The following is a 20344-nucleotide window of genomic DNA, read 5'->3' on the forward strand; positions in this document are numbered from 1 at the left end:
TAGGGGTGGGAGATGAGATAGACATGCAGGGAATAATAAGCCAACATGGAAAGTACATCTATAAAAAGTCTTCATTATAAAAAGCAGAAATCCACCAAAGCCAGATTAGTACAGTGGCATTGATTACTTCCAGCCTTTATATCATTCAAATATCCACAAGTATAATGAGGTGTCCAAAAGGAAGGACTTGGAAGCATCTCTAGAATACTTAGATGCTCATGGTGGCTGTTCTGGTTTTCTCCCTGCAGACACTGTCTCTGATGATCACAGTGTGTGCAGCCTTACACCCAGTCGTGTTCTGAAGCTAGCTCATACCAACTCATGAAAGCCAATTGTTAGCATCTCTGCCCTGCTGTTTCCTCTGTAATGTGCTGATAGCTTGAAAACAGTCATAATAGAATACTTGTGCCACGCAAGTTGAAAATCACACAGGAGTCCTTGGTAAGGGGGGCATTTAAATCAAACATTTATCAGTATACTGCTGCCTGCACTGTGAATTCTTCATACTCTTCACAATTGCAGGAATCTCTAAGTCACGTAATTTCAATTTTGGAGGGAGAGACAGGGAAAGATAAACTGATTGGCCTAATAATTCACCCTCTGCCCTGGTGTGCTAGAGCTCCTTCATGAGAACCAACTGTGAACATCTAAATACATTTAACCACAACACAGGGTAGCATGAAATCTGTCATTGTTGGCATAGCTTGTAAATTGTAACTTATAAATTGTCACTTTGTAATTTACAATTGTAAATTGTTACACTCTTTGTAAATTGTCACTCAGCAACTCAGGACACCTTTCTTCTCAGAGCTTGGAGTTAAACATTAGCCCTCACAGTTTATCTTTAGATAATCAGTAGTGGCCAGGTAATGGTAGGATTTTATAAATAGGCTAACCTTTGGATGTTGTGGGCAGGAGAAGTCTGTAAGAAGATTCCAGGGGTAAAGTGAATAGCATTGGCTTCCTCAGCAGCAGAGGGAGATGTGAGTAGAAGGTGCTAAGATCTCTAGGAACTGATCAGCTGTGCTGTGCTTTCAAAGAGGTCAGTGAAGAACAGACTTGTTACTGCTGACTAGGTTAATAGAGATCATTAGGAATAGTTTCAGTAGAACATTCAAATGGAAATCATGAGAACCAACTGTGATCATGATAACCAAGAACTGGGGACTTTTGGATTACAAGTAAAACAGTTAGAAGGCAGGTGGAAATGAGATGATCTTTCCAAGATTGGGACGCTTTTAAAAATGTTTTAAAATACTGGAAAGTGATATTCAGTGGATAAGGCGCTTACTTGCCTTGTACTTCCCTGACTGGATTCAATTCTGTTACCCCATATGGTCATCCAAGCCTGCCAGGAGTAAGCCCTGAGTAGAGCCAGATGTGGTCTTTAAAAAAAAAAACACCCCAAAACACCAAAATAAATTAATTAAAGATACTGGAAAGAGTTGAGGTGGAAGGGATTGGAGAATAGAAGATATTATGATGGAAGAAGTAGGATTCTATATGGTGTTAATCTGGGAAAGAAATAGGATACCCTTTCAAAGAAAGGAGCTAGGTGAAACAAAATGAAACCATGTAGACCCCTTCAAGTATCTGAATTTGGTGTCTTTCTTTACTCTTTGAATTAACAAAAGTCAAGAAAGCCATAGTAGGTCTTTTTGTAGCATAACAACAGACTAACTCAGAAATTAGTGTATATTTTTTAAGGCTTTGTACAGAGAAATATCCTTATAGAGCTGAAAATAAGTCTCTTTTACTAAAACTTTAGCAGTTTTAGCAGTTTGGTTTCATTTGTTACTGGATTGTTGTTTTTTTTATTATTTCATCAATTTTATTCAATTGCAGGAAGCTGTTGGAAAGATTTTCCAAACGGACATTGCAGAAAATGCTCTGGTAGGTAGTTTATTAACATTTGGTTTCTGATTCTTTAGTCTGATTTATTTAGTTTTTGGGCCACACCTGGTTGTGCTCAGGGCTTTTTCCTGGTTTTATGCTCAGGGAGCTTGGGGGCCATATAGGGAACTGGAAATTGAACCTGGGTTCACTGTGTGCAAAGCAAGCACCCGACCTGCTCTACTTCTTTTTCCAGTCCCATAGTCTGATTTTTTTGCCCTTTTCTATTTTTCTTTTACAGTGAAAATAGTGGGTCCCCCCAACCCTCAGTTACAAATGTAGCATACATACAAAAAGAATTGAACAGTTGACAATGTAGGAAATATGAAAGAGAGAGGAAAAAGAATATCTGCTAAGAACTGTCTAAATATGTAGGGTAGGTTAAATAAATCTATTAGCATTTATCGCCAAGTCCATCCCTGACCCCTAGTATTTGGGATTTTTTTTTTTTTTTAGGCCATACCTGATAGTGTTCAGGAATTGTTTTGGCTTGATATTCAGGGATCTCTCCTGGCAGTGCTGGGGAAAGATCCCAGGACTCTAGCAGGCAGAACTCAAGTTCTTTTTCTTTTTTTTTTTTTTTTTTCATTTTTTATAATTTTATTTATTGAATCACTGTGAGAGCAGTTACAAAGCTTTTGGGTCTAAGTCTCAGTCATACAATGAAACAACCGTACCTTCACCAATGCCCATTCTCCACCACCAAAAATCCCAGTATACCCCCATCCCACACCGTCCCCCTGCCTGTGGGGCAGATGATTTCTACATTACTCTCTCTCTGCTTTGATCACATTCACTATTTCGACACCAGACCCACCATTATTTAAGATTTTACCCCAACACTCAGATCTGCTGAAAAGGCAACAATAGACAATTTGTGTTCTGTTGCTGGTTATGAATAACATATGATGTCGTAGGGCCATGTGGTTTTGAAATTCTGAAATTTTAACATTTAAATCTGGAGGGATTTCTGCCAAAAGCCACTGGGTTTAGAGATCTGCTCCTGAGTCTCTGGGATCATGGCCGTTGAGCAGCTTGATGAGGAGCCAAAGAGGCCATTTGTGGGTGATGACTTGGGGGTCTCATTGGGGTGGGGAAGACAGGCCCGGCTCCACCTCCCCCCCCCATCCCATGAGACCCAACAAGTTTCGTCACTGCGGGCCCAAGCCTGACTGTCCAATGGCCTCTGGAGGATGACAGCCACCAAGTCGTCAAGAGGGAGCAGGCGGAGGGACAGCACCCATTCCCCCCCTGGGGTGGCCCGGCGACAGTAACCTACTGCGGGGTCCGGACACATTTCTGACAAAAGCCGCTGGGTTTCGAGATTTGTTTCTGAGTCTCTGGGATCAAGGCCGTTGAGCAGCTTGATGAGGAGCCAAAGAGGCCGTTTGTGGGCGATGACTTGGGGTCTCATTAGGGTGGGGAGGGCAGGCCCGGCTCCACCTCCCCCCCATCCCGTGAGACCCAACAAGTTTCATCACTGCGGGCGCAAGCCTGACTGTCCAATGGCCTCTGGAGGATGACAGCCACCAAGTCGCCAAGAGGGAGCAGGCGGAGGGACAACACCCTTTCCTCCCTGGGGTGGCCCGGCGACAGTAACATATTGTGGAGTCCGGATGCATTTCTGCCAAACGCCACTGGATTTTGAGATTTGTTTCTGAGTCTCTGGGATCATGGCCGTTAAGCAGCTTGATCAGGAGCCAGAGAGGCCATTCGTGTACAATGACTTGGGGTCTCATTGGGGTGGGGAGGACAAGCCCAGCTCCACCCTCATCCCGTGAGGCCATGTGTGTCTCGTCACTGGGGGCCCAAATGTGACTATCCAGTGGCCTTAGACAGATGGCGGCCACTGGGCTGCCAGGGGGAATAGGCCAAGGCACGAAACCTATTCCCACCTGGATTGACCCAGCACCGGTAGCCTACTGCAGAGACCAGACGCATTTCTACCTAAAGCCACTGGGTTCTGAGATTCGTTTCTGAGTCTCTGGGATCATGTCCATTAAGCATTTCAATCAGGAACCAAAGAGGCCTTGCCTCCAATTATATAGCTGAGCCGGAGGTGGTTTGTGGGTGTGTTTCCCACATACCTAACTTTTGGCCGTTTACTTTCTTGGTAAACTTTGCCCCAAGTTTTTGGGTTCTGGCCAAAGGCACAGCAGCAATTTTGGGGTATCTGGAAGTCTGAAGGCCCCATGAGGCTGCTGATGCACTCGCGTCACAGGTACAGATTGACCTGCTGGTGGCACCATACCCCCGTCAAGTTCTTTTTCTGTTGTGTTTTTGGAGGGCTTGAAGGCCATACCCTGATGTGCTCAGGGCTTATTCCTGGTTCTGGCTCAGGCGTGGTTCCTGGCTTTATTCTCGGGACCATAGGTAGTAAAAGAATCATATTGTGTTTGGTGCTTGCCTTCCCTGAGCCCCCTTGTTGTACTATCTCTGGCCCAAAACTGTATTTCTTAAATTGTGAATTTTGTGATGTGCCTGTATGTTGTGCATTATTTACTCTTCATTCATTCTTATTAGGTCGCTTATAAGAGTCTTTTGGAGATGAAAACTTAGTATCTTTCATCACATATGGTATAAAATTGTTTCCCCTAGTATAGTTTATAGTGTTTATTGCTTCTTGAGCTTATAATTATCTTTAGATAGAGCAGTCTTTTCCTTTAGATTTTACCTTTTTTTTTTAATGTAGGAGTGCTTCTATTTATTCAGTCATTGATTAAGCTGATTAAACTGGGCATGAACTCCACATTACTTTTTTTAACTTGGAATATGAATTTTATTTTATTATTTTATTAGTATTTTTTAATCACCATGAGATATAGTTACAAAGCTTTCCTGTTTGAGTTTCAGTCATACAATGATTGATCACCCAACTGCCCACCAGTGCACATCTTCCACCACCAAGGTCCCCAGTATCCCCTCATCCCACCCACCCCCTGCCTCTGTGGCAGACAGTATCCCATACTCTTTTGTATTGCTTGTCATCAATAGCATAAGATTTTGCTACCGTGCTCTGCTGGAATTCTAAAATTTTAGATAATTAGGGTCTGGAGAAATCTCTTCAGTGAGCTGCTCTGTTCAGAGATTCTTTTGTGTGTCTCTGGAACTTGCTCATCCCCCATCCCTTGAGGGCTGGAGTTTGTCATCGTTGAACCCGTTTGTTTAAATACAATTAAACAAATTTTAATTGTATTTAATTGTTTTTTTTTTTAATTGTTAGTGCACTGAACTCTGCACTAACTGAGTTCTGGAAGTTGGCGGCCGCCAGGGCTTTTAAGGGGGCAGGTAGAGGGATGACACCTGCCCCCGTCTGAGCACCCCGGTGAAGTAAGCCTGGCTTAAAGTCTGGAGTCATCTCTGCAGTGAGTTGCTCAGTTTGGAGGTTCTTTTGTGTGTCTCTGGATCATGGCCCTTGTTCCTATCTTTTCCAAAGAAATAAACTATTGGCAAATGCCCTGCAGGGTGTCACTGGCCCTAACTTCGGCTTTTGATCACTTTCACGATTTATGGATCTCTGAAGTAAGGCCAATTAATGACCTTGTAGAGCTGAGCTGGAGGTGGGTGTATCTCCCACATACCTAACTTTTGGCTGTTTACTTTCCTGGTATTCTTGGCCCCAAGTTGTTCGAGTCCGGTCAAAGGTATAGCAGCAATTTTGGAGTGTCTGGAAGTCTGAAGGCACCATCAGGCTGCTGATGCACTCGCCCTGCAGATATAGGTTAACCTGCTGGCGGCACCATACACCAAACCCCTAGGTTTTACCTTTTAATTTGTTTACTTTGTTGTTTTTTTCTAGCAGTGCACCCATTTTTTTTTAAATGATGTAGGAGTTCAGCCATTGATTAAGCTGATTGAATTGGACATGAACTCCACATTACTATTTTTTTTAATTATATCAATATGGGATAGAGTTATAAAGCTTTCATGTTTGAGATTCAGCCATACAATGATGGAATACTCACCAGTGCACATTTTCCACCACCAATGTCCCCAGTATCCCCCCCCCCCCCCATCACACCCACATCCCAGTCCTCACCCTGCTTCTATGGCAGACAATTTCCCCAATACTCTCTCTCTAATGTTGGGCATTATGTTTTGCTTGAGATTTCCTACCTGCCAGAGGCAGACGCTAGATAATTCTTTTTCTTTTCTTGCTCTTTTCTTTCTTTTCTTTTTTTTTTTTTTTTTGCTTTTTGGGTCACACCCGGTGATGCTCAGGGGTTACTCCTGGCTCTGCACTCAGGAATTACTTCTGGTGATGCTCAGGGGACCATATGGAATGGTAGGAATTGAACCTGGGTTGGCAGAGTGCAAGGCAAACGTCCTACCTGCTGTGCTATTGCTCCAGCCCCAATAATTTATTTTCCATTGTTCTTTTTGAATGTCATGAGAGCTCGCACAGCCATAATTACAAGTGTAAATTTCTAGATTGTAAATGGTTGGGTTCCAGAGACATCACTATATGGCACTAATCCATTTTGGGATTCAATTAGGAGTCTCTGGGCCAGTGCTGTTGGTGCGCAAAGATGGCGTCCTGAGGCAAACTGGGCGTGACAGCCAGCCTGCCAGGCGAGTGGGGAACTAGGGAGGGACAGCCCAAGTCCTTTGCCTCCATGCCGCCTGGAGGTTTAGTTCTGGAACCTGCATACCTGGGCCTTGCTTGTGGAAGCTATTGGTCACCAGGATTCCATCTGGAGTAGGTGGGGACACTACACTGCTCCTTCTGGGCTACCCCGGTGAAATTGGCTCAGTATGGTTCCTGGAGAGATCTCCAGCGCTGTGGTGTCTTCTGGGACTTGCTGCTGTGTCTCTGGGCCAGGAGTGTTGGTGTGCTAAGATGGCACCCAGAAGCAAATTGCGGGCATGACAGCCAGTCTGCTGGGCAGGCAGGGACCAGGGGAGAACAGCCCTGGTCCTCTGTCTCCATGCGACCTGGAGATTTTAGTCCTGGAACCCGAATACCTGGGCCTTTCTGTGGAAGTACCCGTATTTTCATGTCATACTTTTGTGTTTTGGGTTATTTCATCGGAAATTTCAACCTTTAGAGATTTGTTTTGGTATGAGATGGGTATTCTGTTTTTATCTTTCCAATCAGCTAGCCAGTTTTTCTGACTGATCTCAGCACCATTTAAGAGAAACTTCTAATTTCCTTTAATAAAGGATAGAAAATGCCATGTAATATGGCATTGACTTAAGTATAACAAACTGTGTGTTAATAATTGAAATTTTATATAAATATGATTCTGAACTTTGAACTTTTATTTTTAATTATTAGAAAAATACCTTAGAAACTGAAGTTCCTACTGTCAGTGTTTTAGCTGATGAAGAATATCTTCCCTTCCGTGAAAATACGTTTGATCTGGTGGTTAGCAGTTTAAGGTTGGTGATCAATTTGTGATTTATAAATAAGTATAAAGGCTAAAGATTTTAAGATAAAGAGAATAGATGAAGTGAAGTCTAATAAGTGGGGTTTTATATCACAAGCAAGTTTTCTTTGTTTATAACTGATAAGACGACTTCTATATATTCTTTAGTGGAGCTAGTTTAATATTTGTTTTTTAACATTCCTTGATTTACTCATCTCCAATAGAAGGGTTTCCATAGAACTGGAGATACACTATGAACAGATTAGATCCTTACTGTCATGCAGCAAACTCCAGTTGGATTCTTGGTCCCACATAATGTTCCTTGAATACTACCGGGAGTGGTTCCTTAACAGAACCAGGAGTAATCCCCGAGCACAGTGTGGCCCATGAAAAGGGAAAGAAGGATTTTCCTTCCCAAAGTAGCTTAGTATTCTGGAACTGATAATAATGGTGGTATTGAAAGAATAGACTGGCTTCAGTATAAAAATATTAGAGTGTTCCTGAACCTATTCTTGCAAATAAGGAAAAGCATATTATACAAATAGAAAACATAAACATTCCATGTAGAACCTTGTTTCTCCTCTCGTCATACATAGATCTCTCCCCTTTCCTTTATTTGAACAGCCAGGAGTTACATACTTGCTTGTGGTGCTTGCACACTGATTTTTAATTGTGCTCATCAGGGTTCAGACAGTTTAGTTGTGGCACTCATACTATTGTTTGTGGCATGGCCAGAGATTGTACCACTTTGTTGTGGCTCCAGGGATTACAAACAGCAGTGATACCAGGATCACACACCGTGTGTCCCTACAGATGCTGGAGATTAAACTCTTGGCTTTATGCCTCCAAGGCAGGCATTCTATCACTGTACTATTGCAGGAGTTCAGTTAAATTATTGTGTGGGAAAATTTTATGTCTGCTAACAAAAAATTATGTAGGACTTAGAATATATGTATAGGTTAGTTGGTTGATTTCACTGATCAACATTTGTTTTAGGGCAACACCCAGCAGTGCTCAGGGCTTCCTCCTGGCTCTGCACTCAGAAATAACACCTGGAGGCAAAATATTGGGATGCTGGAGACCAGACCCAGGTTAGCTACAGGTAAGGCAAGTGCCTTACCTGCTGTACTATCTGGGGAGCCCCGATAAACACTGTTTAACATGTCATTGAGTACTTTTTAAATTGGGTGTGGGAGGGGCTCTGGAGGCCCAGATGGCTCTTGGCGAGTGTGGTCAGAAGTTCAGTGTAAGTGTAAGGGCCCGAGGATTAGATGCTCCTTGGGTCCTGCAGCTTTGAGGATTACCTGTGCCACCCAGCTTTGTTCAGGATTTCCCTTGAAACTGTGGCTGGGTATCAAACTGGGTTGGCCACGTGCAATGCACCTTAATCCCTGTACTCTGTCAATATTTTTGTTGTATCCTTTGGTTAAGATCCCAGAATAGCTCTGTTTAGAAGAGATGCTGGGTAGACATGATTTTTAATATTGTTACCAGCTTTATTGAGATGTTGCTGATATATGTTAGTTTAAGGCATATACTGTGATTATTTAGTACATCTACATATTGCAGAATTATTACCACTCAAAGGTTAACATATACTTATGTTATTTGAATTTAGCTTTTCTAAAAAAGATTTTTGTATAGAGATGAGTATATACAAGGTTGAATAGCATTCCATTATGTGTGTGTATATCTACACACACACACACACACACACACACACAGAATGTTCATGTAAAGATACATATGTCCACATCACCATTTTTGTTCAGTACTTAGGCTGTTTCCATATTTGGGCTGTTGTGAAAACTAAGTAGATAGCTTTTTCAAGCAATGTTTTCATTCCTTCTAATATGTACCCAAAAGTGGAATTGCTAGATCATGATTGTTTTATTTTCATTTCATTTTTTGATTATGGGGCCACACACACAAAGCAAGTGCCCCTCTCACTGTATTATCTCCCCAGCTTCTAATTTTATTTTTTTTGGAAGGCCGTGTTTTGGCCAAACCAGCAGTGCTCAGGACTTTACTCCAAGCTCTGTGTTTGGAGATCACTCCTGGCAGTGTTTGGGGAACCATTGAGGTGCTGGGGATCCAACTCTCTAGCCCTTATTTTTTTTGTGGAACCTTCTTTCAGAATCCCATTGTTGATACACCAATGTACATTTGTACCAACAATTTACAGGGGTTCCTTTTTCTCCAAAACCTCACCAATATATGTGTCTTGTCTTTTTGATAGTAGATATCATGAATTATTATAAATTGATACTCTAGTTTTGTTTTCTCTTCTGATTAGTGGTAAAGCTCATACTTTTATATAATAGTTATTTTTCTGGGAAAGTGAACTTTATATTCTGTGATGAATCGTTAAAAAGTGATCACAGTTTCTTTTCTTTTTTTCTTTTTGGGTCACACACAGAGATGCCAGGGGTTACTCCTGGTTCACGCACCCAGGAATTACTCCTGGCTGTGCTCGGGGGGCCATATGGGATGCTGGGAATCGAATCCGGGTCGGGTCGGGCTGCATACAAGGCAAATGCCATACCGGCTGTGTTATCACTCCAGCCCCAAAAAGTGATCACATTTTCTAATATGACACAACCTAGTTTTTTTCTATTTTTTATTTTGTATAAAACCAATCAGTAGATTCTGAGATACAGTTTCAAGGTTCAGAGTTAACACTTTGTGTTAATTAATTCGGTTAAGTTTATTCAGAATTAGATTTGTGTGTATAAATACACTGTTGATGATTATGCTAATTATATAAATTAAAACAAATGTATTTTCATATTGCAGCTTGCACTGGGTAAATGACCTTCCTAGAGCGTTTCAACAGGTAAGAAAGTACAATGTTGACTTTTAATATTCTTTTTTTTTTCTTTTTGGCAGTTTATAAATGTTTCATAGATTTTTCTTGCCTTGATAGTTGGGAAATGAAAGCAAATAGAGTATTTGTTGTCTATAGACCAATTCACGATCATCCTGTTGTAACGTCTCCTTCCTAGTCCTGAGAATTTAAAAGAGCCATATTCAGTGCTCTTTCAGGGCTAGGAGAATGAGATCTATCATTGTTACTGGTATTTGGCATATTGAGTACGACATGGGAAGTTTGCCAGACTCTGCCGTGCGAGCAGAATACTTTTGGTAGCCTGCTGGGTTCTCCAAAGTAAACACGAGATAATAAGATGTCCGGATCCTGGGTTTTATAGTCTCTGGGTCTTGGTCGTTGGTGGAACCATCTGGCTCCGGCAGCAGCTGGTGGGTGTAATGCCTACCTACTGGAAGATGGGGGATCTGGGTGGAGAAGGCCCAGTCCCGATCTGAGCAGGCTTGGAGATCTCAGCCCCGAAACCTGCATGCCTGGGTTCCTCTGCCGGTTCCTTCATACATGAGGCTTGTTCGGTGATAGACCAATTATACTTGGTTGCCTTTGGCACATTAAAAAGTACACTGGATGACTCTCTACTCTTTCAGAATATAAGAAATCTAATTATGAAAGAATACTTTTGTCTGGGTTTTAGTTCTTCCATAATTTCCTTTTTAATTATTTCATAGGAACCTACTTAGTTAGATTTTTAATCATCTTGCAGAACAGAATTACCAGTTAAACTTTAGCTTGTGACCTAGGAAGGCTTCAAGGGAAAGAATTGCTTGAATAGGGCTTTAGAGGGTAGGTCAGGTTTGGAGTAGGGAGCCTAGTAGAAAGGTAGGATAACAATGTAGGGGGAGAGTTACAAGATCCTCATAAAAGGACACCGAGGATATGTTTCTGGACCTACAGTACTGAGATGACATACATTGGGACCAGATTTAGGAGGCCTTGGGTAACAGATTTAGGGATTTGGTGTTCATTGCAGTTCAGAGCCACTGGAGAATCTTGAAGAGAATACTCACAGAAATAAATAATCTTGAATAAGACAAGTAGTTACTGCATCCTAACGCGTAGATGCCAGCCTGAATGGGGCTTAACTAACACAGACTGTAGTGCCGGCATCATCGTGTTGCATACATTCAGTTGTCAGTCTTCAGCTCTCTTTTGTATATGTAATTTATGTAAATGTTTTTAAATAACGAACTGCCGGACATCTTCATTTTGTTAGAATATTGGTGCTGCAAGAAATCAGTTACATTGAAGAGAGATTGTTTTAATGATCCTGGCATGAGAGAAAATAAACCTAGGTTTTCGATGAGAGGAATTAAAAGGAAGAGAGAATGGGGCCAGAGCAATTGTATAGTGGGGAGGGCATTTGCCTTGCACGTGGCCAACCTAGGTTTGGGCCCTGGTACCTCATATGGTTTCCCAGGTACCACCAGGAGTGATTCCTGAGTGCAAGCCAGCAGTAACCCCTGAGCATTGCAGGGTGTGGCCCAAACACACACACAAAGGGAGGGAGGAAGGGAGGGAATTAATTTAGGACTCCGTAAAAGTCAAATCAATAATTTGGTGACTAGTGGTTTTCAGTCAGGATGCCTGGAGAAGAATGGTTATATCAGATAAAGGGAGTAGCAGGTAGGTAACAGAAGCATAGTGATTAGGAGGGGAGTGAATTGAGAACAAATATTGTGTGTATGTTGGATATGTTCAGGGGAACAGAGTTTATGAAGAGACAAGGGTCACTGCCACAGAGAGCTGAAATAAGTTTATAATTCTGGGAATATTTCCAGACCAAAGATTAGAAATTCCTTTTGTAATTCCTGGGAGTTGATAAACCTTCCTAGGAAGAAGGGACAGATTACAGTGAACGAAATCTTAGTGACAACGGACGTTGCTTTAGATGGGCGAAAGGAAAGAAGTCAAAATTTTAGATTTAATTTGCTCTATTCTGTATTATAATTGCTTCATGATATCTTAAGTATAAATTCAAGTCTTCCTTAGTGTCATTGATAGGTTCTTAGAGACTTTAAGAAAACATGGCTTATTTCACTTGGGGCCACCTGGAGAGGGGTGGGCGAGAGCCCTCCCTGCCCCAAGGGATTCAGCCCCTGCAGCTGAAAACCTCCAGAATTCAACCACCGCCCTGCTCACGGCCACTCTCCACACACTCTGGCCAAGCCTCACCCACAAATGAACCTATTCCTGGACAGTTTATTCTACACACCCTACCCATACTCCAAGAATACGGCACCACATGTGATGGGGTTCAAAGTAGGAAGCAATCAATCTTAGAAGTATTTTTTTCCCCATATATATATAAAAGCACATAAGACTCATCCTTTAACAGCATTTTAGCGATCTCATAGAAGGGCTTAATGTCCCCTGGATGAAATACAACAATCTTCACATTCTTCTAAGGGGAAACTTTTGAAGCATTTTCAGCGTTTTTTCCATAATAAACAATACAAAATATATTATTTCAGTTCTGCTTTGGGGCAAGGACTGGGGTTCGGGATGGAAACATCCAAAATATGATGGTGGGAAGGTGTAATGGTGATGGGATTGGTGTTTGAATATTAAGTGTAATCAAGTATTGTGAACTACTTTATAAAATAAAAATAAATTACATAATAAATAGTAATAAATTACATAATATATAAAATAAAGAAAAGAAAGAAAACATTGCTATGAGGGCCTACTCACAGCTTGATGGTTGGAGGAAGGGAGTTACTCCTCAGGGTACTCAGGGGACCATGGTAGTGGCCAGGATCCAGTTCAAGACATTTAAACAACCTTAAGCAAAATGATGTATGTTATAATTTACTGCATAATCATCGCATCCTGTTTTTGCCGTTCAAAATTCGGTTTATGATCTTTCATGATATATTTTAGGCAGTTGTAAACTAAATGATTTTTAAGTCTCACTAACACAGTTTTTAAAAAGTCTCACATAATGGTTGCTTCCCACGTTTTTGCAAAAACTACACATAAAATTGATGAAAGTTATGTGATTTAATAAGAGTATGATGGTGTGTGTAGATATAATTAGCACAGGCCAGTTGATAAAAAGAAGTTAGATTATTCTATCATATTTCTAGTTACCAAAAATCACCAAATTTTTAAGCCACAAATACTTCTAATAATAAACTTTACTTTTTATTTTTAATTTATTAATTTTTTTATTCACTCACCCAGTTCAGTGTATTTTCAGAGTACTGTCTTTACAACTATATATCAATTTTCAGATAGCTGCGTGGTTTACTTTTATCTGATTTTTAATTTGACAAAATAAGTGGTAATTATAAAATATTGACTTAGGAATATGCAATTATTTTCCTACATTTAAATATTGAGGATTTTGTTTGTTTCTTATTACAGATTCATTATGTTTTAAAACCAGATGGAGTATTTATTGGTGCAATGTTTGGAGGCGACACACTCTATGAACTTCGGTGTTCATTACAGTTGGCAGAAACAGAAAGGGAAGGAGGATTTTCTCCACATGTTTCTCCATTCACTGCTGTCAGTGATCTAGGACATTTGCTTGCGAGAGCTGGCTTCAATACCCTGACCGTGGTAACTATCAAGAGGATCAAATGACCCCTTTAATTACCGAGCTTAAAAACAACTTTTTGTTTCAGAAATAGGTACTGGTATGGGCCCATGTTCCCCCTCTCCCCCCCATTGAAAAATGCTGAATTAAAGGATCACTTTTTTTTGAGCACTTGTTTCAGAAAACTATGTCTCAAGCATTCCCAAATGTAGCACTGGAAGTCCCTGAGCATCCTGTGTGTGAGCCAGGAGCCCTGAGGATGATGGTGGGCCCATTCTGCACCACCCAAGCAGCTCCATATCCTTGGCCTTCGCATTAAATAGCTCCTCTAAGTTGGCCAGATACCACCAGAAGTGGACTCTGGGCCCCCTGAGCCTCCTTGGTATCACCCATCCAAAAGTGGCTTTGGGAAATGGGGTAAAAAGTGCTAAGTTCCAGGGGGCTGGAATGATAGCACAGCTGGTAGGGTGTTTGCCTTGCATGCGGCCGAACTCGGGTTCAATTCCCAGCATCCCATATGTTCCCCCGAGCATAGTGAGAAGTAATTACTGAGTGCATGAACCAGGAGTAACCCCTGTGCCTCGCTGGGTGTGACCCAAAAAGCAAAAAAAAAAAAAAAAAGTGCTTAGTTCCTGGTCTGTGAGCAAATAAGTATTAGCTTCTTCCCTTCCTGTCCCTCCACTTTTAAGGTCCAAGCTTCTGATAGGAAATCATCTGGAGAGATAATGTTTGCCCCATTCCAACTCCCTTTAGTAGCAACGTCTTTCTAACAGGATGTCATTACTGCCCTCAGAGGCAGAGGGAAAAACTTGCTATAATTTCCCAAACCTTTCAGATGGGGAGACATCTCAAAGCCTGATTAGAGAAAATAAGAATTTCTTGTGGGGGTTGGGCTTGGGGGGGGGGGCATACCCAGCCGTGCTCAGGGGCAATCTTTGGCTTTGTGCTCAGAGATCACACTTGGCAAATGTTCAGGGGACCATATGTAGTACCTGGGGACTGAACCAAAGTTGGCTGCAAGGAAGTACCTTGTAAATAAGAATTTCTTGATAAATTTTCTCATTTCATAAGTAGATACAGCACTGTAGCACTGTCCTCCCATTGTTCATCGATTTGCACAAGTGGGCACCAGTAACATCTCCATTGTAAGACTTGTTACTGTTTTTGGCATATAGAATACGCCATGGGGAGCTTGCCAGTGCTCTCCAAGAGGGATGGAGGAATCAAACCCAGGTCGGCCATGTGCCAGGCAAATGCCCTGCCCGCTGTGATATTGCTCCAGCCCAAGTAGAGATAATAGGCTTAAAATTAAATGAACTCTTCAAGGTTATTTAGTGTGAATATATTTCATAAAAGAGGCAACTAAAAATGGATTGTCGTCTCCTTCCTGGTTTTGATAGGAGACAAGGTACATAGACCAGCAAGGGTCTTCAGAATGCTAAAAAGACGCTTCCAGGGAAAAGGAGATAAAAGCTAGGAGCTGGCAACAGTCTTTAAGATTTTACAACTGTATACAAATATCTGTATATTTTTGGTATGCTTCGATAGCACAGCAGTAGGGCGTTTGCCTTGCACGCAGCCAACATGGCCGACCCGAGTTCGATTCCTCCGCCCCTCTCGGAGAGCCCGGCAAGCTACCGAGAGTATCTTGCCCACATGGCAGAGCCTGGCAAGCTCCCCGTGACGTATTCGATATGCCAGACACAGTAACAACAAAGTCTCCATTGGAGACGTTACTGGGCCCGCTCGAGCAAATCGACGAACAATGGGAGGGCCTTTACCTTTACCTTTTTAATTATGTTTGTAATAATAGAAGTACATTTTACTTGTAAACACTAAACTATTCCCTCACTATCTCCAAAGTTTTAGGATTCTCGTGAGAGCAACAGTTCTCAAAATTTTGATCTTACACAGTTAAGATTATTGAGAACATTACAGTGCTCTTGTATATAATTCTATCATTATTAGCCATAATAATTAAAGCTGATTTACAGTGATATCAACAATATTTACGGGTTAATCTAAACTTTATTTTTTCTGCGAAAAGAACTGTACCTCCTAAAACAAAAGAAACAAAAAATGTCATTGCTCTATAGTTTTACAGATTTATTTGTTATTTTGTCCTTGAGCATTCCCCTTTATTTAAAAAACAGATTCGACAGTAATTTATATCTTGTAGTTTAAATTATTTATGTATTTATTTATTTTGCTTTTTGGGTCACACCTGGAAATGCACAGGGGTTACTCCTGGCTCTGCACTCAGGAGTTACTCCTGGCCATGCTCGTGGGACCATATGGGATGCTGGGAATTGAACCCTGATCAGCTGCGTGCAAGGCAAATGCCCTACCCTCTGTGCTATCGCTCCAGCCTCCTAGTTTAAACAATTTAACATTTTAAATCCTGGGAATTTATTTAGAAATAATCCACATGTATTATTCCTTCAGTGAAAAAAGTTATATTAATAACCAGGTTTACTATACTTCCCTAGAATACATGGCCAAAAGAAGTTATCTAAAGTGGCTTCGCTTATAGGTAGAAAAATTTGTGTCACTGTTACATAACAAATGCTATTTTAACCATTTTTGGCCATTTTAGATATTTTCTTTTAAAATAGTTTGAATGACAAGATAAAATTAAATATTTATGTCACTGTCACTGTCCTCCCGTTATTCATCGATTTGCTTGAGTGGGCCCAGTAACATTGCCAGACTTGTTACTGTGTTTGGCATATCGAATACGTCACCAGTAGCTTGCCAGGCTTTGCGGGCGAGATACTCTCTGTAGCTTGCCGGGTTTCCCGAGAGGGGTGGAGGAATTGAACTCAGGTTGGCCATGTTGGCCGCTTGTAAGGCAAACGCCCTACCTGCTGTGCTATTGCTCCAGCCCAAATATTTATGTACAGATATTAAAACATTTTTATTGAGAGTTGAAGGAATTATTTTCATTAATCAGATATATATGCTGTTGATCTTTATTTACAATATCATTATTACAAATTTAATATGTAGCTTAATTGAAGATTTTTCTGTATTATAAAATTTTAAAACTTCTGAAAAAATTCCCTTATTTGTTCATGAGAAAATAAGTGGTGAAAGTCAAATACATATGAGTATTTATATGTTTTGTTTGTGGAATAAGACACCATTGAGTCTTATTCCTGGCTCTGTGCTCAGGGATCACTCCTTGTGGTGCACAACAAACCATATGCAGTACTCGGGATCAAAGGAGAATTAGCTGCATACAAAACAAGTGCCTTAACCTCTGTACTGTCTCTCAGGGCTCTAAGGATTTTTATAAAAGTAGTTTTTACTTCAGGGGTCCTAAGGAGTCAAGCAGTTAACCTGTGGTTTGAGAAAAGTTACCTCAGCATTATCTATTAGTATCAGTTTGGAATGTAATATTTCAGATTCTTTCAAATAAGGAGCACTTTACCACAATGTGGTGTGTGTGTACATATATATATTTACACACACACACATATATGTGTAAGGTAAAGGTAAAAGGTAAAGGCCCTCCCGTTGATCATCGATTTGCTCGAGCGGGCCCAGTAACATCTCCATTGGAGACTTTGTTGTTACTGTGTCTGGCATATCGAATACTCTCGGTAGCTTGCCGGGCTCTCCGAGAATATTTTTTCTATAGTTTTTAAATCAATATGGATGTCTTCACTCTCCTTCTGTACATTATTCTGTACTACTAACTGTACTATAGTTTTACTGAAATATTTCTCTCATGGACAACATTTAGGTTTGTTCCAGGCTTGGGAGGAGGGATGGTTTGGTTTTTTTTTTTTTTCTTCATTTTTGTTGTTTGCCAATAGAAACAGAACTAAAATGTAATATCTGGCTTATTCTCCTTTTATTTATTCAATTTTAAAACATACATTAGTTGATACATTCTATGTACCAGGCAGCATTCTAGGTACTTGTAGTAGCAGTTAACTAAAAGGAACCGAGGCCTATGTTCTTGAATTTATAGAGACCTACTTAGTCTCTAGATTAGTTTTCCAAAAGTGGGTGGTACCCACCTCACCAGGGAGCCCTGAAATAATAGGCAGGATTGGGAGTATGCAATAATAGCTGTGAGAACATTTGGAAGATGCCTTTTTGCTTGTTCACTTAAAGGTGATAGTTTTCCGGGGGCATTTTGAGTTTTTTTTTTTTTTAATTTTTTTTTTTCCTGAAGTTCTAGGCCAAATAAGATTTGGAACCTCTGCTTTCAAGGGGCCAATTACACTGAACCATCCCAATGACACTGGGATGTTGTCCACAAATTTATTTTTTATTGCTCATATTTGGAGAATTTTGACTGGATAATATTAACAGGTCCAAAACTACTGGTATAAACATTAATGTTTAACATTATTTTACTTATGGAAAAATTTAGTTTTTCCAACTACCCACTTAAGCATCATCTTCCAGCATTCTACTCTGGAATTACCCTTACCCCATCTTGGGATGTGTAAATAATTAATCCCTTGTACTTCATGAGGTGCTCATGGTAGAAAAACCCTGTATATTCTGTTGAACATACTTTCTTTTCTTTCCCATCTAATAAAATTTTTTGCTTAACAAATAGAATAAAAAAGAATTATCTGGGTCAGAGCAATATCACAACGAGTCGGGCTGATATGATATCATGTAGCCTTGCACATGACTGACCCAGGTTAGATCCTTAGCACTACTATATATATTAGGAGGCTCAAGAATTAACTGCCATTTAGGAATTACTGAGCCATCATCAGGTAAAAGTTACTTTTGTTTTTGTTTTTTATTTTTATTAGTGAGACACCATTAGGTACAGTTGTAGACTTACAAATTTTTGTGCTTGGGTTTCAATTATACAATGATCAAATACCCATCCCTCCACCAGTGCCCATTTCCTACCACCACGGATTCCAGTATCCCTCCCACCCCCCATCCCCCCATCCCACCCAGCCTCTGTGGCAGGGCACTCCCTTTTGTTCTCTCTCTCCTATTGGGTGTTGTGGTTTGCAAAAGAGGCAGTGAGTGGCAGTCATGTTTGGTCTGTCGTCTACTTTCAGCATGCATCTCCCATCCTGGGAGGATCCTCTCAACACCCTTTATTTGGTGCACCCTTCTCTATCTGAGCTCCCTTTTCCCCTAGGATGTGTGGCTGGCCTCCAAGCCATGGAGTAAAATTCCTGGTACTAATCTCAGCCATTCTTGGGAAAATTACGTTTTTTAACCACAGGCAGTTTTCTACAGTTATTAAACAAATGTAATTTTAAAAAAAGATTGCTCCCCAAAATGCTTAACTTCACATGATGGCATTTAAAATTCTGTTAATTTGGGGACATCTCTTTATTCAGAATATCTTTTATCTTCTGTTCAGATAATCTGAATGATTTAAATATTTATACTATTAAAAATTAATGTAGAAACTTTTATAAATATTAGGGTATTAGTAATTTAATGATCTCTATGAATTTGAGACATACACACTATTGCTAAAGTCTGTTAACGTTATGTCCTGATTCATTTTCTTAAATCTCACCTGTTAAGACTTCTATTTAATCAATCATACAGGCTTATGTTGCATATGACACTAATATATTACTTTCATGCTGTAATGGACTTCATTTTTAAAGGGAAATCAAGTCAAATTGATATGTAAAGTTGCATTTACATGATTCAGTGATTTATTTTCAGTTAATTTTTATTTCAGAATAAAACTCATTTCCTTTTAGAATATTACTCATGGACATTTAATAGAGAACCTTTATACTGTCCATATTAATTTGAATAGGACTTTTGAAATTATTATGATACTTGATTGGAATGGAGACAGTGCTTTTAGTTAGTGTCTTTGAAGTATTTTCAAAGGCTATTGCTTAATGATTAGGTTTCAGCTTGAAAAGAACTTATTTTTAGGATAACTTTTTAGAAAGAAACCCTTAATATAGTAAATGTATAGATAAGGTAGTTTGCCCACAGATGATCTTTGTAAAAAGTTTGATGTATTTTTTTAATAAGGGGAAATTAAAAATAACTCAAGGTAGAATGAAATAAGTAATGGAGGTCTAAAGCGTAAGTCTTTTCCTGAATTTTGACATCCCATTCCTCTTCCATTAGATGACCCCTCTGTTCATGTAACCTTTTAGAATTCTTCTCATGGGCCAGAGTACAGTTTTTTTTTTTTTTTTTTTTGCTTTTTGGGTCACACCTGGCAATGCACAGGGGTTACTCCTGGCTCTGCGCTCAGAAATTACCCCTGACGGTGCTCAGGGGACCATATGGGATGGTGGCAATCAAACCCGGGTCAGCCACGTGCAAGGCAAACGCCCTACCCACTGTGCTATTGCTCCAGCCCCCAGAGTACAGTTTTATCATTGAAATATACTAAATGACCCCTGGGAATATGACACAGCAGTGGAACAGCTATCCCACCTCACGTGGGTGAGCTTTTTTTCCCCAGCACTGAAAAAAACTAAATGCAAAAATGAACCTACATTGCAGTATGCACTCATTTTTTTATATAGATTTTGTTCTGTTTTTATTTAATAATGCCTTGAAGATCTACCCCTGTAACAGTTGTCCCTTTTTATAACTATTTAGTGTTTTGTTGAATGGATATACTTTATTTAGCCAGTTCTTTATGTATATAAGATTGTTGCCATGTATATATTTTAA

General features: G+C 40.3%; 1 protein-coding gene across 4 annotated transcripts in view; it reads left to right on the top strand.

Annotated features, from left to right (window-relative positions):
• The window catches only part of NDUFAF5 (NADH:ubiquinone oxidoreductase complex assembly factor 5), a 42759-nt gene that overhangs the window by 9330 nt on the left and 13085 nt on the right, over positions 1–20344 (top strand). For 2 of the 4 annotated variants that reach the window (XM_056121625.1, XM_056121626.1), the window contains exons 4-7: positions 1846–1893; positions 7172–7275; positions 10059–10098; positions 13516–13713. In XM_056121625.1, the coding sequence (XP_055977600.1) occupies positions 1846–1893; positions 7172–7275; positions 10059–10098; positions 13516–13713 (390 nt within the window). Of the gene's footprint in view, positions 1–1838; positions 1894–7171; positions 7276–10058; positions 10099–13515; positions 13714–20344 lie in introns of all 4 variants that reach the window. The other 2 variants (XM_056121628.1, XM_056121627.1) reach the window with 2 other exon arrangements.

This window comes from Sorex fumeus, unplaced genomic scaffold (assembly GCF_029834395.1).
Source record: "Sorex fumeus unplaced genomic scaffold, SorFum_2.1 ptg000044l, whole genome shotgun sequence".
NCBI classification, from domain to species: domain Eukaryota; kingdom Metazoa; phylum Chordata; class Mammalia; order Eulipotyphla; family Soricidae; genus Sorex; species Sorex fumeus.